Source organism: Rhea americana, unplaced genomic scaffold, assembly GCF_003343005.1.
Source record: "Rhea americana isolate MKP2758 unplaced genomic scaffold, rheAme1 scaffold_387, whole genome shotgun sequence".
NCBI classification, from domain to species: domain Eukaryota; kingdom Metazoa; phylum Chordata; class Aves; order Rheiformes; family Rheidae; genus Rhea; species Rhea americana.
Window position 1 is genome coordinate 348,455 of NW_028186520.1, and position 26,140 is coordinate 374,594.

At 42.1% G+C, this 26,140-nt stretch overlaps 1 protein-coding gene across 1 annotated transcript in view; it reads left to right on the plus strand.

The window, feature by feature from the left end:
- The window catches only part of TTBK1 (tau tubulin kinase 1), a 124,023-nt gene that overhangs the window by 33,606 nt on the left and 64,277 nt on the right, over nt 1-26,140 (plus strand). Inside the window, exons 5-7 of the mRNA XM_085313470.1 lie at nt 11,162-11,235; nt 14,610-14,750; nt 17,039-17,143. Coding sequence (XP_085169596.1) covers nt 11,162-11,235; nt 14,610-14,750; nt 17,039-17,143 — 320 coding nt within the window. The remainder of the gene's footprint in view (nt 1-11,161; nt 11,236-14,609; nt 14,751-17,038; nt 17,144-26,140) is intronic.

Genomic DNA, 26,140 nt, shown 5'->3' on the forward strand with positions numbered 1-26,140 from the left:
GTTCTGTGCATAGGTCAACTGGTCCTGGTAGTGATGTGGTGCAGTGATGTTTTTACTTCTACCTTCAGCTGGGACTTAGGGAGTTTCCTGCTCCCCTCTCGTCCTAATATAAAATCTGACTTAAGATTTTTGCAGCATACAGCTGCAGTGCAAGAGCCAGGTATTCACACAAGGAGAGTAGCAGAAAGACCCCCATATGTATGGCAGTGGAATATGTGGCACTGTGTGTGCAGCACAGGTAATTTACATTCTCCCTCTCCTTTCCCTCTTTTTGATGGCTCTTTCTAGAAACACTTGGAGGGCTTGTGAGATTAGGATGGTGCAAAAGCATCTCTCGTGAAGCATGTGCTTTGATTGTCCCTGTGGTAGTTTAAGGTCTGCTCTACAGGACCTACAGCACGCATGCAGACGCAGTTTTCAAATGTCTTTGCTAGGATCGTCCTTGGGGTAGCCTAACTGAGCGGTTAGATCATTAGATTGGCCAGGCTGTTCTGGTGCTGAGCACTGTTTCTGTGGGTTCACCAAGGCAGATTTGGCCTGATGTGAGGCTGGAAGGCCCTGTGTACTTCCACTTGGCCTCACTCAGCAACCAAAGTGTTCCCAAGCTCTACTCAATAGGACATTTTCTTAGTAAACACCTTCTTCTCGGTGTAGCCAATCTTATTGCATAGGACTCTGATTAATTTTATTCTGCAGTGCAGGGATGTTCTGCATATTGAGTGGTTGTGCAAGATGTAGCCTGGTCGCAGGCATTGTAATTTTTGAGCATCTGATCTTATTATAGTAGATACTGAGGCAATTTTGTGTTGCCTGTTTTCCATTTACTGCCAGGGGTTGGACAGGTAAGAGTTTAATAAATAATTCTCCTAATAAAAAAATGGAAGAAAAGAGCTCTTGCTTGTTTTTTTCCCCCCATTTGTCAATCCTAATATCTTGCATATGTGAGTTGTTTTTGTTAAATTGGTGTCTTAACTCCCTGCAGTTCAGTTTGTTACCTCTGTAGACACTTWTATGTTTCCGCAGCCTTTTGTTCAGTCGATGTAACCAAGCTGTCTGTGAAGGCTGGGAAACAGGGTATTACCCTTGGCAGGAGCTGTGCTAATGCAAGGAGGCAGATTTTGACACTTTTAAGTAACTCCAGCCTCTCTGCCATGACTGCATTTTGCCATATGAAACAGTCTTGTGGGTGTTTAACTGAACTGAAATTTGAAGCCCCATGTTTTCTATGTGACTGTGGTACCATGAGATGAGGGGAAGACATGGGATGGATGTAGGAGGATTTAAAATGTGCTTTCTTGGTCCTATATTGAATGCTTGGTCCTTCAGTTTTCTGCCTTGCCCTGTGTAGGGTCTAATAGCAGTTGGTCATATTAAAGTTTTTAGTGGTCCAGAGAGAGAACAGAAGAAATGATGCCATGCAACATCAGGCAATTTTACATTTTACTGTTTGATGTAAAAACAGTCCTTTGTTTTTAAGTATATCCATTAGTTCATTTATTTATTGCAGGCATAATAGCAAGACTAACCCAGCTGTTGAAATCATAGCTGATTCCTGTCAAATAATTTAGCTATTTAAGTATTTATCTATTTAATGTATTTAATATTTAATATAACTATTTAACTGAAGGATCTTTTACCTCTAGGATATTTCTACAGGAGTTTGACTACCCTCAAAATACAAAATCGGCACCAAGCTGATAAACTTGATATTGATGTTGACAAAGAGGATGTTTGCAAAGTGTGTATCAGAGCTATAATACAAAGTATGAAAAATAACTGCAGCTTTCCACATGATAGTGAGAGCAATTGTCTAGCTAGATGTCTGCAACTGTGAGTATAACAAAGATCATGATAGTGCAAAATGCACAAGTGGGTTATGTAACTAAGCACTTTGGCTTTTCCTGTGCAGCTGGTCTTTAGTTGGTCTTCAGAACTGCTGGGTGGCAGTGCCTTGCTAGCTATTTATGGTCAACAGTATAGCAATGTTTTGGTACTTGTTGTATTGCCTGAATAAGAAGGAAACTTCACTGATGATTCTGGAGGTAAGGTGAATTTGACCACTACTGATGCAGGAGACAGACCCTAAAGAAAAGGAAGTATTTGGCATGGATAGACCTAGAGAATAATTTAGGTTTGCAGAGGCCTCTGGAGGTCTCTAGTCCAACCTTCTGCTCAAAGCACTGCCAGAAAGATCAGGTTGATCAGGGCCTTTTCAAGTCAAATGTTATCTCTAAGGATGGAGATTCCATAGCCTTTCCAGGCTCCTGTTACAGAGTTTGACCACCCTCATGGTGAAACAGAAATTTCTTTATATCCAATCAGAATTACCATGAGATTTATGATAATTTATGCAGGAAAATTTGTTTTTTGGTGGACTATTAGCTGTGAGGCAGCTCATATTTGGAGGTGAATCAGAAACTAATGGTAGAGTAAATTTTAAGGATTAAATTCTTGAGACTCCTTTTTTTGGGTATGAAGTGGTTATTTGTATTCTGCGGGTTAAAAAGGAGGAAGTGCAGTACCTATTACAAGAAAAAGATTCTTCAAATCACAATAATAATGTCATGTATTTGTTTCTTAGTGTTCATTTGGTTAGATTCATTACTGTTTTGAAAATATAGTAGGAATATTTAGGGACCTAAGTTAGTAGATTAGAATAAATGTTGGTTTCCAGCAACTTGAAAATGATTAGTGCAGGAAGATACACACCTCAAAAGGCTATCATTTAATTTTTAAGGGCTGTGTAATGCAAGGTTTTCATGTGCTGGGAGTTTTCAAATATTAACATGATTAATTTTTTTAAATTCTATTTCCACAACGTGACGAATGTACTTCTTATAGTGGAAGGGCTTTCCAGCTCCTACTGTTATTTTTATACTGAAGTCATAGTTTCTGAGTGCAATTTTTAAGTTCCTTCAGAATAAGGATGGTGAAGACCATTTCTGTGACTGAAATGAGAAACAAAATATATGTTCTTTGAACCTTTTCTCAAATCAGTGTTTATGTAACATCAGGCTGGCTTTTTCCTCCAAGCTATATTGAAAGAAGGAATAAGGTTGTAACCTTGGTTAACAGGCTGAAACACTTGATGATCCCTTGCTCCATCTGCTTTACCTTGTTGGAAGAGAACTGCTTTGTTTTTGCGATACAGGAATATTGATGTTGGACTTAGTTTCTGAAGTATGAACTTGTAAGCTTCTGTAATATCAGACTGTTCAGTGGGACAAATCCAGTAAAGTAACAGCTAATGCCCTGTGTCATCTGGCAGTTAGCACAGCATAATGATTGTGATGGCATCCATACTAAGTATGCCCTGAAATTTTTTTTTTCTTCCCCATACTTTTCTGGATCAATATATGCTTCGCTGCTTTCTATGCTATTATCTTCATGCCTGGGGAGGGCATGTGTGAGCAAAGATAGCTTTTTCCTTCTGCTTTTAAGAAAGGTATGACAGTCTCAACATCTTGGCCACCCAAAAGTCGTGACTGTGTGTGTGACTGTGTTCATGTGCTTCATAATTCTGATCAGCTGCAGACCACTTTACTGCAGGAGTCCCAAGGCTGTGCCTGATTGTCCTCCTCCATCTGCTATTTCAGCATGGCATGAACTCCTCTGAGAGCAAACAATTGCATGCTGCTGCCTCCTTTAGTTGAAAAATGAGTAAAACCTCATAATCCCAGAGAGGTGGATACTGTAAGCATCTACCCCATCTATGTGACCAGCTGGCTCTACATAGCACAGCTCTAAATGTGCCTTGCTTTCTACACTCTGCAATGTTTGTTTTTTTGATGCAGGAATTGGCACAGACTGTGTTTAACGGGGTGGATGGGGGTGCACTGGTTTCCCCCCTGCCTCCACTACCACTTATGTGGTAGACTTGCACAAGGACAAGCTGTTACAGAGGTCAGTCTCAATAACCCATGTCCCCCACTAGACTTGGTTTCCTACTGAGTCTCTTTCTTCTTTCCAACCCAGAATGGGCTCCTGATGGATCTTCTTTGGACTTGGATTTAGGCTACATCAATCTGGTTAATCTCAGTGCAGATATGGTTGTTAACCTTTGGAAAAAAAGTCATAGCAAGGAGAAATGTGTTAATTTGTCAGCATAGCTACATAAAAATCTGAAAGAGTAAAAAATGTAATGCTCAAAATTTAAATGCTTTTCCTTTCTATAAAACTGTGGGATCCAGAAAGCAGTAATGTTATGGACAGACTGATAAAAGCCCTTGGGAATGTAGTCCAAATCTGGAGAGGCAGTACCAAATAATTAAGGATTTGCCTTAAGTCAGTCAGATGTATCAAATTCTGGCACTTCATGCTTTTTTCCTGAGATAATGAAGTGGCTAGATTCTCCTTATCAGAGCATATTTCTAAATGTTCTTTTCCCTGGATTTAGAGCAATAAAAAGCACATTATGTGCAGGCTGGGTGTGCTTTGCAATTATTTGAAACAATGATAGCATAAATTTGAATCATTTACCCTCTCCGCCACTCAGTAGCTAAGCGCAGTTAACAGACACAGCAGTTTGTGCAGCAGTTCACGCAGAAGGGCACAAAGAAGATGCTTTTGTCTCCAGTCATAATAGTGCACATTTCCTCAATATGGTTATGACATGCCACAGAGCACATTTTCCAGCAGCCTTTGAAGTTGCTGTATCTGCTATGTTGGAGGTTTCTGCCCAGACCTTCTGACAGCAATGCAGTTCTGTACATCTCAGGCTGCAAGGAGTGCCCAGGGCCTATGTGGGAGGCTGGGGCTGACAGTCAGCTTTTCTGTAGAAGATGTGCTGTTATTGACAATTTATGTTGCCAGGTAAAGGAGTTACAGGAAGAAGTAAGCAGACTGCTTAGCATCTGAGAAGATAAGCATGAGATAGATAGGATATTCTCAGAGACCCCACAGCTTCAAGAGTCTCAACCCTCCACAGCAGTGGAGATGCATGCAGGCTTTGTGCCATGGCAACACTAAGTCATAGCTCCATAGAAGATGAAGGCTGGGAACTGGTCACTTTTCATGTGAGGAGAAAGGCTATTGCTCCTCCTGAAGACCTGCAGTTGATGAACAGGTTCAATGCCCTCCAGGGTGAGAAGGAGCTGGGCATGGCTTCAAGTGAAGCAATTGAGTCAACGGACATTGTGCCACGCAGGAACACCCAAAAGAAGTGACACAGGATTGTTGTGGGTGACTCCCTGCTGCAGGGACAGAGGCACCCATCCACTGACCTGACTGCATGTCTAGAAAGGTTTGTCGCGTGCCAATGATTCAAATCCGAGATGTCATGGAAAGACTGCTGAGGCTTGTCCACCTGTCTGACTATTACTCCCTGCTGCTTTTCCATACGGGCACTAATGACATGACCAAGGGCAACTTGCAAGTATCAAATGGGATTACAGAGCTCTGGGGACAGTGATCAGGGGAGTGGGGGGCCAGGTCTTTTTCTCCTCAATCTTGCCAGTGAAGAGGAAGGATGGGAGAAGGAGTAGACAAATACTCCAAGTAAACAACTGGCTACAGCACTGGTGTCAAGAACAGGGTTTTGATTTCCATGACCATGGGACCATATTTGAAGATCGACAACAGTTTGGGAGAGATGAGATCCACCTCACTAAATGGGGCAGAGGCATCTTTGCCAACAGGCTGGCCAACCTGCTAAGGAGGATTTTAAACTAGGAAAGATGTAGGAAGAAGAGAGTTACAGAGAACATACAGTCAGCAAAATGAGATAGGATACCTCAAGTGAGGATGCCTCCAGCAATTGCACGCAGCTAAGGAAGTACCTACAAGACAGGACTATGAGGAGTCCCCTTGTACTCCTCTTGGAAAATCAGTATGCTCAAATACCACTCTGAAGTGCCTCAAGTGCCTATACCCAAATGCACGCAGCATGATGAGTAATAGGAAGAATTAGAGATCTGTGTGCAGGTACAGAGCAATGATCTCATTGCAGTTACAGAGACACAGTAAGATAGCTTGCATGACTAGAATGCTGCCATGGATGGCTACATTCCTTTAGGAAGGACAGGCCAGGAAGGCGATGTGGGGTAGTCACCCTTTATGTGAGAGAGCAGCTAGAATGTATTGAGTTCTGCCTAGGGTGGATGATGAGCGGGTCGAGAGCTTATGTGTAGGAATTAAAGGGTGACAGTGTTGTGGGTGTTTACTACAGGCCACTTGATCAGGAAGAGGAAATAGATGAGGCCTTCTACAGACAGCTAGAAGTAGCCTCACAGTCACAGGCCCTGGTTCTCATAGGGGATTTCAACCACCCTGATATCTGCTGGAGGAAAAACACAGCAAGACACAAGCAATCCAGGAGGTTCCTGGAGAGTACTGATAACTTTTTGACACAGGTGGTGGAGGAGCCCACGTGGAGAGGAGTGCTGCTGAACCTTGTACTGCCAAACAGAGAAGGGCTGGTTGGAGATGTGAAGGTTGGGGGCGGCCTTGGCTGCAGTCACCATGAGATGGTGGAGTTCAGGATCCTGCATGGAGGAAACAGGGCAGAAAGTAGGAGCTCAACCTTGGACTTCAGGAGAGTGGATTTTGGCCACTTTAGGGACCTTCTTGGAAGAATCCCGTGAGATAGGGCTGTAGAAGGAAGAGAGATCCAAGAGAGATGGTTGATATTCAAGGATCATTTCCTCCAAGCTCAAGAATAGTGCATCCCGATGAGCAGGAAGTTGAGCAAAGGCAGCAGGAGACCTACATGGATGAAAGAGGAGCACCTGGCAAAATTCAAAGAGAAGAAAGAAGCATGCAGAATATGGAAAAGGGGACAGGCCACTTGGGAGGAATATAGGGGCATTGTCAGAGACTGGGAATGGGCTGGGAAGGCTAAGGCCATTTGGAATTAAATCTGGCAAGGGATGTCAAGGACAGCAAGAAGGGCTTCTTCAAATACATTGATAATGAAAGGAAGAATAGGGAGAATGTGGACCTGCTGCTGAATGGAGCAGGGGCACTGGTGACGAAGGATACAGAGAAGGCAGAGTTGCTGAATGCCTTCTTTGCTTCAGTCTTTACTGCTAAGGCCAGCCCTCAGGAATCTCAGACCCTAGAGACCAAGGAGAAAGTCTAGAGAAGAAAGACATTCCCTTGGTCGAAGAGGATTAGGTTAGAGATCATTTAGGCAAACTTTACACCTATAAGTCCACGGGCCCTGAAGGGATACATGGACGAGTGCTGAGGGAGCTGGTGGGCACCATTGCTAGGCCACTCTCCATCACCTTTGAAAGGACATGGAGAATGGGAGAGGTGCCTGAGGACTGGAAGAAAGCCAGTGTCACCACAGTCTTCAAAAAGAGCAAGAAGGAGGACCCGGGAAACTACAGGCCAGTCAGCCTCATCTCCATCCCTCAAAAGGTAATGGAACAGCTTATGCTGGCTGCCATCTCTAAACATATGAAGGAAAAGAAAGTGACCAGGAGTAGTCAGCATGGATTCACCAAGGGGAAATCCTGCTTAAGCAATCTGACAGCCTTCTCTGATGGAGTGATTGGCTGGGTAGATGAGGAGAGAGCAGTGGATGTTGTCTACCTTGACTTCAGCAAGGCTTTTGACACCGTCTCCCATGACATCCTCATAGGCAAGCTCTGGAAGTGCAGGTTAGATGAGTGGAGAGTGAGGTGGATTGAGAACTGACAGAGCTCAAAAGGTTGTCATCAGTGGTGCAGAGTCTAACTGGAGACCTGTAACTAGCAGTGTACCCCAGGAGTTAATACTAGGTCCAGTTAATACTAAGTTAATACTAGGTCCAGTCTTCATCATTGACCTGGATGAGGGGACAGAGTGCCTCCTCAGCAAGTTTGCTGATGATGTGAAACTGGGAGGAATGGCTGATCCACCAGAGGGCTGTGCTGCCATTCAGAGGGACCTTGACAGATGGGAGAGATGGGCAGAGAGGAACCCTCTGAAGTTCAAGAAAGGCAAGTGCAGGGTCCTGCGCTTAGGAAGGAATAACTCCATGCACCAGTACAGGCTGGGGGCTGACCTGCTGGAGCTCTGCAGAGAAGAACCTGGCAATCCTGGTGGACAACAAGTTGACCATGACCAGCAATGTGCCCTTGTGACCAAGGAGGCCAATAGTATTCTGGGGTTCATTAGGAAGAACATTGCCAGCAGGTGGAGGGTGTGATCCTTGCCCTCTACTCAGCCCTCGTGAGGCCACATCTGGAGTGCTGTGTCCAGTTCTAGGCTCCCCAGTACAAGAGAGACGTGGACAGACTGGAGCAAGTCTGGCAGAGGGCTACTAAGATGATAAAGGGACTGGAGCATCTCTGATGTGAAGAAAGCCTGAAGAAGCTCGAACTGTTCAGCCTGGAGAAGAGAAGTCTGTGTGGGAATCGTATTAATGCGTATGAGTATCTGAAGGGAGGGTGTCAAGAGGATGGGGTCAGACTTTTCAGTGGTACAAAGCGATGGAACAAGAGGCAACAGGCACAAACTGAAACACAGGAAGTTCCATCTGAACGTGCGGAAAAACTTCTTTACTGTGAAGGTGATAGCATACTGGTGATAGATTGCTCAGAAAGGTGGAGTCTACATTCTTGGAGATCTTCAAAAGATCTCCAAGATCTTTTGAATCCAAAAGATCCAGGTTGTCTGGACACAACCATAGGCAATGTGCTCTAGGTGACCCTGCTTTGAGTAAGGGAGTTGGACTAGATGATCTCTTGAGGTCCCTTCCAACCTCAATCATTCTGTGATTCTGTGATCACCGGTAGATACAGTCACTGTTTTGGCTTTTGCTTTGGTGTTCATCTCCCAGTGCTCTGCAAGGCGAAACAAAACCAAGTGAGACTTGCAGCATGCCAGCAAGTCAACCAGGCTGATTGATCTGTGTGAATCTGTATGGATTTAACAGGCTACTCCAGCATGAGTGAGAAAACACAGTAGTCTGTCCACAGATGCTCTGCAGATTACCGGTATCCTGAAGCACGTGGGTATTAGAAGGTCCCAAAGAAATACATTGTCTCTGTCTCAGGTTAATCTGTTGTCTAGAAGGCACAAATCTGGTCTTGAAGGCAGCTGCAAGGCCACATTAGCTGGCAGTGTAGCCTGTTCCATCTTGGTAGATCCAAGGCCAGGATGTGTGTTGTGTTCAGGCAATGTTTCAAGGAGTTCCTTCAGGAAAGTCAGCTTCAGCCGGTAGAAATCTGTAGGTCAAAATCAACAGTGAATTTACAATGAATTTATAGATACTAAGAAAGAGGTGGCACCCAGTACTCGTAGACACAGACGGGGCATAGGCATGGTGTGTGAGGAAAAAGAAGCGAGGAAGAAGGCATACCCTACCAGTGATGCTGTAATGTGTACTAAAGAGAGTACTCTCCTAGTCACTGAACCTCTTTTCCTGAAATATAATGAATTTGCTGTTCCTTGAAGGTTTATGCCATATCTGGTTTTGTACCTTGTCCAGTTTTAGGTCTGAATGTATTTAAGTAATCTTAAGTCTGTGCGAGAGGCATAAATAACAGCAGTGATCTGCAGTGACAGTACCCTCTTGCACTTACCTAACCAGATATAGATGGGCTGCTGGTGGGAGGAAGGGGAGGGGAAACAGTTGTGTGTGGGGTGGTGCGTATTTTTGTTTTGTTTTTGCTTAAGCTTGTTCTTTCAGATGGAGTAAGGGGTAGCCAGGGCCTCTGTCACTCCAATTCTGATTGCAAGCAGCTGTGTCATTTCCTTGGGGTAGGAGAACTAACACGGATGCTCCACTGTGGGACACCGCAGGCCACTGGAGGGCAGGCTGCTGAGGCTCTTACCGAGGGCGTGCAGTTGGAGCCCCGTAATCCCTGCCTATATGCAGTGTTGTGGTCAGAGCTCTAGTTCTCTGCTGTGAAAACTGCCCTGCAGCTTCCAGTTCTGCTGCGTCTTACTGTCCCATCCCCATTTTGATGCCACAGTCTGACGGCGCACATAGAGACTGTAGTGGCAAGATCCCAAGGGCTTTATAGGCATTGCAATTACTGATTACTGCATGTGTTCGTGGTCTCATTTTTCATTTTTAACTGGGAACTATCAAACAAAAAGCTTTGGTAAAAACTAATTAAAACTGCCAGTGCTCAAGCTCTACCAGAAGATAAAGGGCAAAGCTATGCAATGATACCCACCCTTTTCCCGGCTTAGAAACCCCATCAGGAGCTAAAAGTCCACCAGTGTCATGAGCATCAACCTTAACTTGGTCAGCAACAGTCTGCTGTTAGGGGAGCACACATATATCTATTTCCCCTTTTGCTAATATGGAGAGCATATTGTCACAAATACATCATGGCTCAGGATCTGACACCTCCACTCTCTCCAGAACATACTGCATTTTTTGAAGATAGGTCTTGCCTGGAGCCATGTTATGAAATGAAGACATTGCAGCAGCACTTCTGTACCAGAGAACAAACTTAAGAGGRCTGACAAAGTGTTGGCTGGTGCCTGTTTGGTTTTGATTTTGCCTGGATAGAAATGGTTTGTGTTTGTGACTCAGTGCAGGAACTTGACATGTAATTGCACAGATTTATTTTCTTAAATTATGAAATTACCTTTAGCAACTTCAGTGTTTTAATAGAGTTTGTCATAACTGTCTTTCTTGTCCAAATGTTTCTGGCAGTGGAGCTTAGGGTTTGCCTATGCATCAAAATAGCATTAAGTTTAGTTTTTTCAGGGTAAACAATGCTAACAAGGCAAATGTGGTGATAGTGTGTAAAAGTGAGCTTTTACTGAGTAAAGGTGGTGTAGGGAGCTTAAGCGTGATACAGGTGAAGCCTTGAAACAATGCAGTAGTGTGACTAGCCATGGTTTAGTTCAGGGTTCGTGGTGATTTTGGTGGTGGTGGTGTATGCATGTAGCAGCTGTATAAACTGCAGTCACACTTCCACTCGTACTGTACAACATCACTTTGAGGGTTCAGTGATCCTTGACACTGGTTTCTGCTTGTGACTGTTTTCACAGGCTTTTTTTCATGTTGAATGTCATAGTACTGTCCTGAGGCATGGGGTTGTGGGAAGTGGAAACAAAATCGTTCTGCTCTGCAGAACTCTGCCTGTTGTCAGTTACAATTGCAAGCCCTTTATTAGAAATCATTTCTCTAAAAATCATGATTACTAGTTASTAGGTTTTCTTATGTTTCATCTTGTTTCTGTTTTTTCTTTTCTTTTTCTTTCTTTTGCAGGGAAGGATCATGTTTGCAGATTTATTGGCTGCGGAAGGAACGAAAAATTTAATTATGTGGTCATGCAGCTTCAGGTGAGTACAGCAAGAGAATAAGGCCAAGCATTGGAGCAGAGACCGTGTTGTACGTTGAAAAATGAGTGGAATGGGAAACAGAGGAGATGGTGTTGCTGTGATCCTTTTGGGTAGGTCAGTTCTCAAAATATGCTAGGATATTCTGTAGCTCCACTTTGTTTTTTAAGATGTTTATTTTCTGGGGAAAGCACTCAATTCAGAGCACTTGCCAGAGCCACTATATCTTGTAGCAGTGGCTGCTGGTTGAAATTGCTCCTGCTGAGCTCTGAGATGTGATGTTTGTCTTGTATCAGAGCTCAGAACTTGATAGGAGTCAGTGATAGCTCACTAGCTATCACTAGAGGACTAGCACAGTCCTCTTTCCCTGAGAGAGAGTGGGCTCCAGCTCCCCATCTCTGCCAAGCTTAGCAATGCCTGGCTTATGTTATGGAAGCACATGATTAACTGTATTGTTAAACAGCCACCTCCTACTGAAAGTTAGCCTGCTGAAGGCTCACATGTTTCTGTTTACACAAGCCACACTAACAGCAGGAGCTGCAGGGACCCCTGCATGGTTCAGCATGAAGCTTTACCAAGTAAACCTACATGGGTAGATCTTCATAGCCCAAATACACTGGTACTGTCACAAAAGCAGCTGTCCTCTGCAACATACAGTCACAGGAGAAAAAAAGAAATTTATGTCTGAACCAAAAACACATAGAAAAAAGGCCTTTAAGGAGATGAGGAATGTGCTTGGCTCAGAGGGGTATACTTTCAAACTAAAGCTGCTGCTTTCTGACACTGTTGTCTTGGAAGCAGGCCTGCTTCAGAACCTGCCATGGAAACTTTACAGGGCACTTGTCTCTATCTCTCCTGTAGCTTATATGATCAGAGCTTCACTGTGCAAAGCACTGTGTGATTATACATTATAAATCTAACCTTCCTCTGAAGAGCTTACATCATGTGACGTATTTCTTTATGTATAATCTGAGTGATAGAACATGCTGAAGGAAAGTGAGAAGGATGATGCACTAAGTTAAAGAAGTAAGCTGCTAGTATAAACTGGAGGGTTGTATTTAGTTAGTGAATGAAGTAAAATAGACACCAGCAGGCCCCATGTCCAGTTTCTAACGTTAAACTCTTCCCTCTGGATGTCACAAGGGAGGAACGTGAAGGGGAGCTGAAGGACACACAGTGAGTCTGTGAACTGAGAGTTTTCTAGGCATGTGGAAGAACAATTTAAAAGATGCAAAATTGCTCAGGGAAGAAGGAGGTCATGGAAGTGGTGAGAGAGAAGGGAAATGAATTCTGTGCAGGGCATTGTTTAACACAGAATGTGGACAGGTGTGAAAAATTAAGTGTTTTTTCATTGGTACCTTGTGAAGATTCTGAGAGTTACTTATTAACTATAAAAGTTAAGTGCTCAAGCAGGGACTAAAGCTTTCAAGTTGACTGTACTTCAAAATAAACTTTTAATTCTTTTAAGATATAGTTCTCTGAAAAGTGAATATATGAAACCAGTATGTATCTGAACCATGGGTTTGCCTTCTGTGCACTTTTGGCATCACAAATTCTGATGTTGGGGACAGGAGAAGCTTTTCCTCTCTAGCTAAACCTGGCTGTGCCTGCAATGTAAGTGTGAATAGGATTCTCAGCAGGGCTAATTTGAAGCTCATGTCAAGATAAGATTTCTAATCCCCCAATCCTGTCCTTAACAAGCCTGTTACCTTGAAAGATTTTTTTTTTTTTTCCACAGAATCCCTTACTTTCTAGTCTGGTTTTGGCAACATGACTGAGCTGGTAGAGTTTGCAGAGCTGAAATTGTTTCATTATTTGCAAATGAAGATTTTTGTTGCTTAAAGCATAACTAGTTTTGCACCATCACACTTCAGGCTAAAAATTCCCTTTCTGCTTCAAAATATGCTACCCATCTATCCCTTTGGCCACAGCACATTGCAGTTCTCGCTTTCTGTGCAGGAGTTGCATTCAGTCACTGAAACTGTGGCTTCCCCTCTGAGCCTTGCAACTCATTGCGTTTGCTGTTTCTCTATCAGAATGGTGGTGTTTATTTGCAAAACACTTATTTTCTACTCATTTTCTATCTTTCCCTGAGGTAGCAGTGGACCATCTTGACATTTCCATGCTTTTGTTTGCTTTTGGGACTGGAGAACAGGTCTCTTAGACTGACCCCTAAACCTGCTAGGGGAAAATTGTGACTTAATAAATAGCCATTTCAGTATGTAGCTCTGAAAAATATCTGCCTTGCCTTGTTACCATCAGATAAGAGAATTTGTGTCCAAGAAACAGTGAAAGAAAAATCTGCCATCGGTTCAGAAGCTCAGATCTTTCGAGGTAGAGGTGACAAATCTGTCTGCCTGTAACAAACTGTCACATACAGAAGTATTTATCAAATAAATAAATAAGGGATAAGACTAGGCTACTTTTGTAGGGTTTTTTTGTTCACGCTAAGGAGCAAATCTGGGCCAGCTGTGTCTGTATTATATATGAGCCTTAGAGTGAACTGTTTATTCTTCTATGCTCCAAATGTTTGTTACCAAATGTGTTGATTGGTACTTCAGATTAGATCCTGAAAGTTAACTGGCCTGTWTTAACTGTGGTTAGTCAAGGGACCCAAAGCCTTGAAGTGAAACAGGAGCAGAACAACTTGAGCAACTGGTCAGATGCTAAAAGAGCCAGTTGCGCTTGGCCCCTTAATGTCCTTCAGTAAGCTGAGAATTGGGAGTGGATGCATGAATTGATTAGCATTTCACTGGTTTGGAGAACAATCTTGATTTTCTCGTCAAATGTTTGGAATCTCTTTTACATATGTTCTGTCCTGAATTGATTTGAATACACGTGGACTTGTATTATACATGTGTATGTTTTTGCAGGAGCAATTGATAGGTTCTGTACTATGTTAATTAGCATATCCCCATAACTCTTATTTTGATGTATGTTCTGTGAACCTGTGGACTTTTATGCCTGATCATTTTGATCAGTTGATACATGCTTTAATTCTGTAGAATAGTGGGTCACTCTGTCATAGAGGATGCTCATTTTAAAACCCTCTTTTTCATTTACAAATCAAAAGAAAACGCTGTGATAGTGTGGTAGCTCATAGTGTGAGGCATTGATGCCCTTGCTGTGCCTGTTTCCTAAGTAATAGGGTCAGCTGGCTTCCAAGAATATCAGCCTAGTATCTTCTTATGAGCATATGTATCATTTAAAAGTTAAAGTGAAGTATTGGAAGCTTACATACAAGAGCTAAATCAGATATAAGGTGAGGCACCTGTCTGATTAACATTTTTACTTTCACTGGGATGTGTCTTAAATCTTGCGATGGTGAAATTCTATGCTTTGGTGTGCTGGTTTAAATGTTGTATTGACTGTTCCAGGGCCGAAATCTTGCAGATCTCAGAAGAAGTCAGCCTCGAGGGACCTTCACGCTGAGCACAACACTGCGATTAGGCAAGCAGATTCTGGAATCAATAGAAGCCATTCACTCTGTGGGATTTCTGCATCGTGATATCAAGCCTGTATGTTGTTTTGGAAATTCTCCTTTTGGTTGTATGTCTTCCTGTCATGCATGAGTCAATTAAGGCAACCTGATGGCTTGGAAATGGGCAGTGGAGACATTTATGCCTGCTTTACACTCCTACTGTCTGACACATTAGCTATTTTCTGTGAGTACACAATAGTAATATAGTATCGTCATTCCTGTAAGTGCACAGCAAACTAGTTTTTGTTGGCAGTGGCAACTCCATTGTAGGTTAATAGCTGTCCCACTCCAGATCATATCATTTAAGATCATTTAAGAGAGACATGGAGCTACTGGAGAGAGTCCTGCATAGGGCTACAGAGATGATCAGAGGGCTGGAGCATCTGCCCTCTGGGGAATGGCTGCAAGAGCTGGGCCTCTTCAGCTTGGGGAAGAGAAGACTGAGGGGGGATATTATCAATGTGGATAAGGATCCGAAGGGAGGGTGTCAAGGGGACGGGGACAAACTCTTTTCAGTTGTCCCATGTGACAGGACAAGAGGCAATGGGCAGAAATTGAAGCACAGAAAGTTCCGCCTGAACATGAGGGGGAATTTCTTCCCTGTAAGAGTGACAGAGCACTGGCACAGGTTGCCCAGAGAGGTTGTGGAGTCCTCTTCTCTGGAGATCTTCAAGGCCTCCTGGATGCAACCCTGTCTACCATGCTCTAGGTGACCCTGCTGAGCAGGGAGGTTGGACTGGATGTTCTCCAGAGGTCCTTTCCAACCTTACTGATTCTATGATTCTATGATATGATGAAGCAATCTAACTTTAATATTCATCCGGAGTCCAACCAACTATTATTATAAAATGGTTTCAGACAGGAGGTCTTGCTGTGTGACCCATCACTTGATTCAATGCCACTTCATGTATTTGATTTAACTCAGTAATGCTATTTGATTTAACTCAATAATACTTTTCACTTTTTCTGAGCAATTGCCTAAAAATTTGGAGGGCAGTTTCCAAAGTGTATACCACTGCAAAGTGGTATGTGAGCATTGCCTGAGCAGTTGACCCTTTACTTCTGCATATGCATGTATCTGGGAGGAGCTGCCTCTTGTGATGGCAGTACGTTAATGAAGTGTGTATTGGGATATCAGTCTTAGTGCGTCTCCATGTTTTTTTGGGTGAAACATCATACAAACATAGTAGAGATTCAGCAAAACCTTCCCCGTGTAAACTGCAGCAGAGTTGTTGTACTGAACTCAGACGGTAGTAACAGCACTAGGAATTCAGGCTTGCTGTCCTGTCCCTATAACCTTTGCAAGATGTAGCACTACACACAGAGTTTGATCTGGGCCTCTTTTCTCTTTTCTTTCTTTCCCTCCCCCTTTTTTTTTAAGAGTATTACACCTTTATATTTACATCAAAATTGATGTTTCACATTCCTCATTGCTTGTCCCTTCCCTTGAATGTAGGGTGACCTAAGGGGGCCTTTTGATCCCAGTATGGGTGAGTTATGGTGTCCGTCATCTGCCTAGGTGAGGCACAGTAATTCCAAGTCCCACTGTAGGAGCCAGTCTTTTTCCTGAAGCCCTTCACTGCTTGACCTGAGCACTTCTTGCTACATTATCCCTGTGACTATCTTCTTTCTTATTCTACTTACTGCTTTAAAATCAGCTGTTCCTGGCTGATTGGATTCAGCTGAAAAAGTAGCTAACTGGTCACTAATGAGACTGGGCTCAAATCCTTTAGCAGCCATGTATCATGGTAAAGCACCCAACTTAATCTCCATCTTATGGGGATTAAGTGATGGCTACTCCATTTGCTTGTTGTCAGTTTATTTACTAAGAACCAAACCCAATATTTTCAGGTGTTTGAATGTTCAAGAAGTTCAGGTAATGTGTAACAGTGAATGGATATTTTTAGGTTTTTGGGGAGGTGTTAGGGCAGGATAATACATGCTGGCAGCTGAGTCGTGAAGAGAAGCCAGGAAGCATTTTGTCTACAAGTAACTCTAGCCTGTTAGGCAAGTGATGGAGATCTCACTGCAGAGCTAGTGGTGTGAAATGTAACTCTCTTTCTTAGCAGCTGAAATTTAGCTAAGCTAATGTGAATTTTAGTTATTTTGAGACTCCACAGTCACTTCTTTGCCAAGTGAACCTCTTAACATGGCAACGATTCTCCTCTCTGTGAGATGTATCTTAAAATCCCTCTCTGTGGTTCATGTAACCACCAGAATGTGTGAGGCTATATGGCAAAATTTTGAATACAAGTGGCCACTCTTGTATAAGTTGCTGTCATCCAACTGATTGTTGACTTTTTTTTTTAATTTCTTTTTGTGCAGTCCAATTTTGCCATGGGCCGCTTACCTTCAACGTACAGAAAATGCTACATGTTAGACTTTGGTTTGGCCCGTCAGTACACCAACACCACTGGTGAAGTCCGGCCTGTAAGTAAATTTTAAGTAATTTTTTTTTTCCAGTTCTGCTTCTCATGGGGCAAAAAAAAGATTTGGTTACTTTTTTGATTTTGTGATTGTTGTGCTTGGTCATTACACTGATTTGCATTTTCTACAAGGTGAGAAGCAGGAGGTGACTTCAACTAAGCTGGGAATCTGAGGAGGGGTGTTTGCTTTTGTCTCATAAGATACAGATAAAATCTCTTCCCCTCACCGTCCTAGGTTAACTGTGTTTTCCACAGGCTTAGGTTACTTGGAGAATGCATGCTTACCAAGCAAGAAGGCAAGCCTAATGCTGCCTGTGCAACTTCTGTAGCCTAGAGGTGTGTCCTGCTTCAGTTCTCTGAAGGCACAATCTAGGGAGCTAGGTTGGTGCGTTCTTAAAGTTCTTTACAGAAGAAAAATAAAATAGCAAGAAACTAGACACTGATCTAATCTCTGAGGTAGAGTTTACTATGAACTGAAGCCTGCAGACTACCCTTGCCTGGCTGCGTTCTTGTGTCTGTTTTGCCCCCTTTGTGGATTTCTTAGCAACCACACTGAAATATTCCTGCTAGCAGAGGTGGAAAGAGCAGGGGAGCATAACTTACCCCTGGCTTTTGTGCTATCTTTAGTCCACCATGTTATTTGGAGTGACCCATAAGGATTCAATAAGCTTCAGATGCTGTAGGCATCTGAACAATCTCATATTTCCCATATCTCAACAAGTTGCAGTCAGAGCACTTCTAGATTATTTTAGAACACAGCGCAAGCATAGAGGGCTCTAATAATTTCTCTGCTTATCGTCGTGGGCTTATACTATATGACCTGCACATATTTCCCATCTGCAAGATATTAGTTGCCCCAGAAAGTGTTGACAATATAAGGGCTAAATCTAAATTCAGAGACTCTCTGTAATCCAGGAAATGGTTGGGGAGTGTGGGAAGGAAACAAAAGTTAGTGAATGTATTTTGCCTTGGGCAGATGAACATGGCTGGGGAACTTATGTCTTCTTCCAGATTGCTCTTTTCAAAATGCAACCTCTCCGTTCCTTCCATTTTCTGTAGTCAGAATTCAGTCCCATTATGGACTGAAACATTACTCCTGAAACTTCATGTTTGTTTTTCTACTAAATATATTGTTCATTGTTTAAATGAAACAACTATGTTTTATGCCTGTATTTCATGGCCTTTTTTGAACTATATTCTTTCTTTACAACTAAAATCATTTTTTTCCAGTTGATTCTTTTTTTTGGATTCCTCTTTTTTTCTAATTTCTCCTACTAATTTAAAATGACTTCATTTTTATTTTGCTGTATATTTAGAGAGTATTCTCAGGCCCTGTTTCTGCAAGCAGCACTACATCAAATCTGACCATTTTTAAGACTTATGTGTTCCTACTTTGTTTGGTGTGGATGTGCATTTGTCTAAGACTTTGAGTTGTGTAAGAATTTATGAGAAGGTGAATCTTAATTCTGGTCACTCTGCTAGTTAGTAGCTTGTTGCAGCTGAGGCTCACAGAAGAAAATAATGACACACAATCTTTTCTAGGAAAAGATAAGGGAATCTCTATGGGGAGGGGATGTGCTCTGTCAAACATGGTAAAAAGACTTAATTTGTTCAGGGTGTGAGAAGTTCATATGTGCTGAAGTCCCATATACCTGTTCTCCTACAGCACACTTCAGGTGATGAGGGTTTTTTTGCAAAAATAAAATAAAATTTCGTAAACATATACTTTGATTCCTTTCAACATTATGCCATAGTTATTGGGCTGTTTTTTCCCTTTTTGTGCCTGCTGGCTGGTACCACTGAGTTCAACTTACTGGAGTGAGAGGTTTATTTAGAGAAGCATGGTGCCCGAAATTATTGCCCAAAACAGTACTGCCCAGAAAGTGCACTAAGAATTAGGGAAGAGATGGGGTGAACTGGGATGTGAAAACAAGTGAAATGAAATTTCATCAGATGAAACAGTTATTTAGTCTCTGTGTGTCATAGCTTAGATCCAAGTATATGAAGATTAAAAGCTTTGTGGATTCGGCTCCCTGTGTGCATACAGATTTAATGATAGAGGAGTGTGGTGAACTTGCAGAGTTTCTGTTGTGTCTTAAGGAGAAGGTGTATACACAACCTACTACGCCTGGTCATTCCACTATGAGAGTTTTTTGATTTGGTCTTTTTCTGGTGTGCTTTTGAATGCTTCTTAAATTGATTTTAGGCTCAGATTGCTCTCCAGGGCAACAAGCCCATTCTGGGGAGGGTGGAGTCAGGGATGCCCAAGGTGGTGTTAATGGTCATAGCATTGAGGAGGTGAAGCACTTGCACCTTGCCCTCCCTGCTGCCTTGCAGAACGAGGAGGCATGGAAAAGTCTGCTCTGGCAAACAGCTTTCTGCAATCACTCTGGAGCTGGGCCTTAGCAACTGAATGCTAATTTAGAGAAAAAAAAATACTTTTCAAATGTATTTAGGTAGAATTTTCTTATATTTTTCTTTTTTTTAATTACAAACTTATTCTTTTATTATACCGAAGAGAGATTATTTTTAGCTGTTAAGATGTATTCTTCGTTCTCTTTCAGTTCCTTTATCTGTGAGGAATAAAGTTCCTAGATTGTAACATGATCATACTATGATTGTCCTATTTTCCTGTGATTTGGTTCTGAAATATAATACAAAAGATGGGGAGCAGAAGGCGCTCACTTTCTATTTTTCTGGTAATATGTGAATTTTTCTCCCAGTCATATTCATTTATTAACAGTTTTTTTCTGTTTGAGTAGCTTCCCTGCAATTTTCTACAGTTTCAAGAGCGTTGCCATAGTTTATGGATAATACCATAAAAGGTATTTGCTGTTTTCACATCCTCTGAAATTCATAATTTCAGTCTTACTTGTCAGCTTTTCAGAGATCCTGTATGACTTATTAATGATACAGATGACAGACTTGGCCTTTAGGATTTTTTTAAATATATCTTTTGCCTTCCTCTTTTTTGTTGGTTTTCTATTTTGAAAACACATTTTGATTTTGGAAAATGGGAAAACTCAGCAATTTATAAAGTAAAATGCAATAGAAAATTATTGGCACTGATTTTTATGCAATTCATAGATGCCAAACAATATGAAAATTTTTGACATCAAAAGGCAAGGAGCCCCTTAGCAGACAGACTGGCATAGGCCATCTATAAGAAGGTCTTATTCTCATTTCTGAGAGATTGAAGCTTCGAAGTGTATTTTTGCTTCCCATGACCTTTGTTGAGCATTAATTTTTCTGTCTTCAGTTGTTACCAGTCTGGCTTTCCAGACCCTCTTTGAAGGGCTAACACAGTGGCTGTTAGCACAGCTTCTGATGAGTATTAACAAACTATTTCACTGATACGTTTTTACAGAGGGCTGCTACTTGACAGTTGGACTTGTTTCCTCAATATATGCAATGTTACAGGTCATCTGACAGTTTAACATGAATTTATTCTGTGCTTCTAGGAGAACAAAACTGCTATACCTTATGTAGGATGCCAACATTAGCACAAATACTACTCTTCAGAGGAAAGCTGTTGCACAAATTTGCTTTCATGGGAATGATATCACCCCTCTACCACTTGGGCCTTGCCAGATCTAGCAAAATTCTCCGTGATAACAGTCTGTAGAAACTTGCACCCTAAAAGCACAAGATTGTTGGAGCAGGGAGATGTGTACAGAAGCACCAGCAACAACCTTGTCCTCTGTTAGCGACTAGAGGGATGTAGCTGCTCTCAACAGTCCGATTATGTAGAATTTTTCGAGGACTGTAGAAGTCACTGTTTGATAATTACTGAGTTGGACAGTAGAGCAGATGTGCATCAGTTTTGTGGCTGCTTGATGTCCCTTGTGTGCTGAGAGGTTTTTAGGACAGGGCTAAACACTGTTGCTTTGGCTACCATCAGTAACTCTACCATTTGGATCAGATTCAACAGCTTGGCTAGCAAGAGGGCTCAAGCTATTATGATAAACAAGACAGACTCCCAGTGGAAAAACCTTTAATCTTTCCAGGGGAGTTTGCTTTCAAACACTTGTAATTGAGGACAGGGAAATGATGAGAGGCAGCTTGACCAAACTGCTAGAGTTGCTGATTTCCTTACTTCTCCTCCCTGCTTCCCCTCTCCTGCCGCTTCCAGTATCCTCTCCTACCTGGAAGGTGGCAAATATTGATTAAGATCTGTAGTCTATATTCAACAGGATATATTTGACTTGGGATTTTCCATTTCTTGCTGATAATTCATGAAGTATTTTGGTCCATTATCCTTAGTAACATTTTATGATGCTGAATACGTACATATTTACTGAAACAGAGTGGAAAAATTACTTTGTGCCAATGAATATGGACATCTCCTGGGCTGTGAGACTCCCAAGATCCCTGTTCTAGGGAATATATCAGTATTTTGTACAAGTTGTAAAGCTTCAGTGAGAGAGATTGCAGTGTCTGCTTTCTTTCTGCGCATAGCTAATGCTTATGCCACTGTTCTGTCAAGTGAGAGATAGAATAATTCCTATAGCAGAAGAAGGTATTGAACCTGAGACTTCTAACTTTTGGGTGAATGCACTACTGCTGGAGAGAAGAAACTGTGCTTCTGTTCATCACTGTCGTCTTTTGCAACTCTGGACCTTCATTTCTTATTTTGTGGTTGTTTTCAGTGCTGTCCACAAAAGTTCTGTGATTTTCATCCTGCCATATTGCCTCTTCAGCAGATATCAGAGTGATGCCACTGTGAGTACCAGGGCTTGCAATTGCAAGGCTTCCTTCCGTTGCGTGACAAAGGCTTCATCTACTTTCTTTTCTCGATCAGGTGGTCTGTAGCAGTTGCTTACCATTACATTAACTGCATTACTTGGTGCTGATCACTCTACCTATAAGTGATGACTATGTCATTATCTGTTCCAAGGAAAACTGTACATTCAAGCCACTCCTTTGCAACCCCTCCTTCTCACCTTCCCAGCCTGCCCCTCCTGAAGAGGCTTTGTCCATTTTTGCAGCATTCAGACCATGTGAGCTATCCTACCAACTCTCTGTAATCCCAGTAAGTTCATAATTCTGCAATGGCCCAGTTGCAGAATGGCCCAGTCTAAGTCCTCATGTTATTTTCACATGTGTAAGAGTTTGTGGACCGGCACTTGAGATAGGCTACCAGTTGTGCTGCTTTCCCAGGGGAAGCATGAGTCTCCATCGTTCTCTCCCTTGGGCACTTCCTCACAGTATCTGTTCTTTTGTTTCTCTTCAGGTTATGGTAAACCTCTTTCAATGTACCGCATTTAAAAAACCCCACAGTAGATTAGCAGGCCTGTTGGCAAAGATGCTCTTGCCAGTCTTTGTCAGATAGACCCCTTCTTCTTATAGCAGTCCTTTTTTTTCAGACAGGGACCCATTGTCATAGAAGTGAAAGCCCTGCGTGCAACAGCATCCACTCCTACTTACGCCTTTCTCACTCACTGGCAGGATTTAGGAGGACGCCACCTGGGATTGAGCCCTTTGACCATTCCTCCAGAATCATGTAGTCTCTCTTGATATACTAAAGGTTACCCCTGACACTGCTGTTAGTGCCCTCATGAATGAGCAGCAAGAGGTTAATAGTCAGAGGGTGACACAAGCTTTGGCAGCCCCTCCTTAACATCCCAGATCCAACAAGGTACAAATCTCCTGGGACATCAAATCAGGCCAGGTAAGTGCCTCTCTTTCCCTTAGGGACAAGTCTTCAGCATCACTCATCTTTGCCTCTTGGCATGGACATTTGGTTCAGGCTTAGCTGGGCTCTGAGGCCTCCCGTGACAGGTCTTGTTTCCCTTTACCTACTCCCAGAGTACTACATCTGTTCTGTAATTGCAGATCCTACAGATCCTGCCTGTGGAGTAGGAGCTTTCCTTCTGTTGCTAGAAGTCGGTTTCCCTGCTCTTGAGAGTCTCCATCTGTTTCTCCTCTATCTGAGTTGAGGTCTCTGATAAACCAAGGGCAGTTTCTCCAGCCAGTCACAATGACTGTGCCCCATGACACATCAGCATGATCACTGCAGCTTCAATCAGGGCCATGCTGTCCTGAACAGAGTTTCTGGGCTCCTTGGCATCCTTGTGCTAACTGCTGTCATAACTGCTATGTCCCCATTTGTTTACTGTTTACAAATAAAGTAAAAAATTAAATCAATGTTTTCGTGCTTTGTTAAACAGTGAAGAATCTCACAGTGAAACTGATCTACAGGAAATCAGGCTTTGAGTTTTGCTGATGGCAAAACTTTCTTATCTCATGATATATCGAATAATGTAAGGGCTAGGAGGAACACATCTTTAAAGGACAATTGTAATAGTCAGCACTCAAATTGGAGAGAAACTTTCTTTTGCAGTGTAATTTCTTTTAAGTGTAGACTTTTTGAAAAATCCAGATGAAAAATTTTTTGAAAATCCRGATGTATTGTATGTATACAGTCAGCCTTGTCAATGCTTGGGAGAACACTATTAATGGGGTGTTGCTTTCCCTCACAAAAGCTGTACAGACTTTTCTTAACTACATCCTAACTAGCCACATATCTAATAATTTTGTTCTTTAGGAGAGTTTCAAGTATTCATTCTGGCGTGTGGGGTCTGCACCAACATTATCCCATTTCAAAATCAGCATTGCAAATGCCAGATTCCACAGATTGCAAGGGGGATTGTATCTGTCCAATTACATGTACCCTTTCTGTAGGAATCCAGAAACAAACCTTTTTTTAAAAAAAGTAATAAAGTGGAGGCAAGATACCAGTCAAAACTCATCCAAACAGTGAAGCAATTGTTACAATCCGTATGGAATACAATGGTGAATGCTACAAAATAAACTGTTATTACTGCCTTTATATGTATCTAGATGAGATAGCATAGTTGATAATGCATAAGGTACCATGCATACCAGTTTCCAACAGGGTATTGCAGATCTAAGCAGTATTCAGAAGAGGGTAATGAGAAACTTACATGAAGCAAGATCCGAAAGACTGTGATTGACCTGAGTGAGAATATGAATAGAAGTCTGTAAAATACTATAAAGTCTAAAGAAAGGAAAGGAAGAACTTCTGTTCTTTCTTCGGTTACATAGGAACAAGATATTCGGTGAAATAGATAGTAAATTTAAACCGAAAAAAGGATACATTTATTCATGAGATGGTACTTGCCACAGGTAGTCAGTATGCATTGGGAAGAGTAGTACAGAGTACACTTGCAGAGCAAAAGCTGTAGCCTAAAGAGCAGTGGTATGACAGTGTACTGTGGTAAAGATAAGGATCAGCTGTGGAAAAAAATCATTGAAAGTTGTTATAAAATAGAATGGCAGGAGTATAAAATGGCAGATGAAATTCATTGTAGGTAAAGGAAAGATGATGCCCGTGGAGGCAGAAAGCTGATTCTAATTTCACATATATGGTGATGGCTTCTGAGCTGACAGGTACCACTGATAAGTGAGACCTTGATGTTATGAAGTAGCTTCATGAAAACATTAATGTGATACTCAACAGCATGCAAGAAAGCAATCAAATATTAGATGTCATCAGGAAAGGAATACATGACAAAACTGAGATCAGTATGGTGACATCTGATGAGATGGAGATGAGGATGGGGATGGTTTGTCAGACTACTTGCAGAGTACCTGAGGGAAAACCTTAGACCTTGGGACTGATCTGAGGTGGACTTGGATGTCTATTGGCCACATTTTTACAAAGAGCTTTTCTCTTAGTGTTGGTCATAGTGTGATGGTAGCAGCACTTGCAGGCATAGGCCATATCTACCATGCCCTTGATTGAAATTAAAAGAGCTTACTATAGAGTGCTCTATAGTAAGAGGGCTTGAGAATCTGCTTCAAAAGAGATGGTTTACTGAAAGTATCTGTTACATCAGCTATAATTAATAACTGCTTTCAGATGTAGAGGATATTCTACAGAACCTTGTCTCTTCTGTGAAGTAGGTCTCAGGGGAGGAGGGTGCCTTTTTTTTCTCCTCCTCCTCCCCCTCCAATAAAGACATGCATTTTGGGGTGAATCCCAAGAACTTTTATCACAAATTCAATATTTCAGGATACAGAGAGCTTTTTAAGACTCTAACCATTCTTGCCTCTAGATGCAGCCTTCTGCCATCATTCAGATAGGGACAGGAACAGTTTTGTTTCTGTTGGTGTCCTGGTATACAAACCACCTTTGCCGTACATCAGTGTGCTGTAGCCATTCAGTGTTGCTGCATATTATAGGACAACAGAGCTAAGCCACTGGAGAATGAGTTGAAAAGTTATATTTTTGAATCCTTGGTAGCGTTTGGCACAGAAAGAGTGCAAGAAAAAGACCTCCATCTTGCAATCATTTTCATAGCTGAGAGCTGGACTAGCAGAATATGTTCGATATGGAGAACTAAGGCTGACTAGAAAATTTGAACAGGGAGGAGAATATAGATATGARTGTTGTTATACAGATAATATGGTGAAAAGCACATACTTGCATAATGAAGCGTTTTGTTCTTCTGAGTCAAGAAGGTCTTCTCTGCTAATGTGGGTCAGCTTTGGGGTAATTAACTCTTTGGTCTTGTTAAAATCTGCTAGGTTTGTCACTAATATGCATTACAGACAGCACTGTAGTCTTCCTCTGCACGTGACACTTTGCCAACAGAAATGTATTCCCTGTGGTTTCAAAAATATTTGGAAGAGATCAGAATTTCAACAAGTTGGTCTTAATTATTTATTTGAAATTAGAGGAGAGGTTATTCTTTTCCAGGAATCTCTCTCCTGCTTGCACAATCTGACACAGTGCAGTTACGCTCAACTAGCGCTTTTTTTTAGCTTAGTCAGCTGCCGCCCATCGATTAGATCTCGATCTCGTGTGCCTCAGACTGCACTGCAGTAGTTTGCAGTGCTGTGCTGGAGATCCTGTACATGTGCAAGGGCGGCTGTGCTGTTCAGCGGGCAGAAGGAAGCTGTAGGCAGGAAAGTACATAACCTATTCCAGCAAACGTTGATGAAGGCTGCAGAAATGCAGCAGCTGATTGAGAAG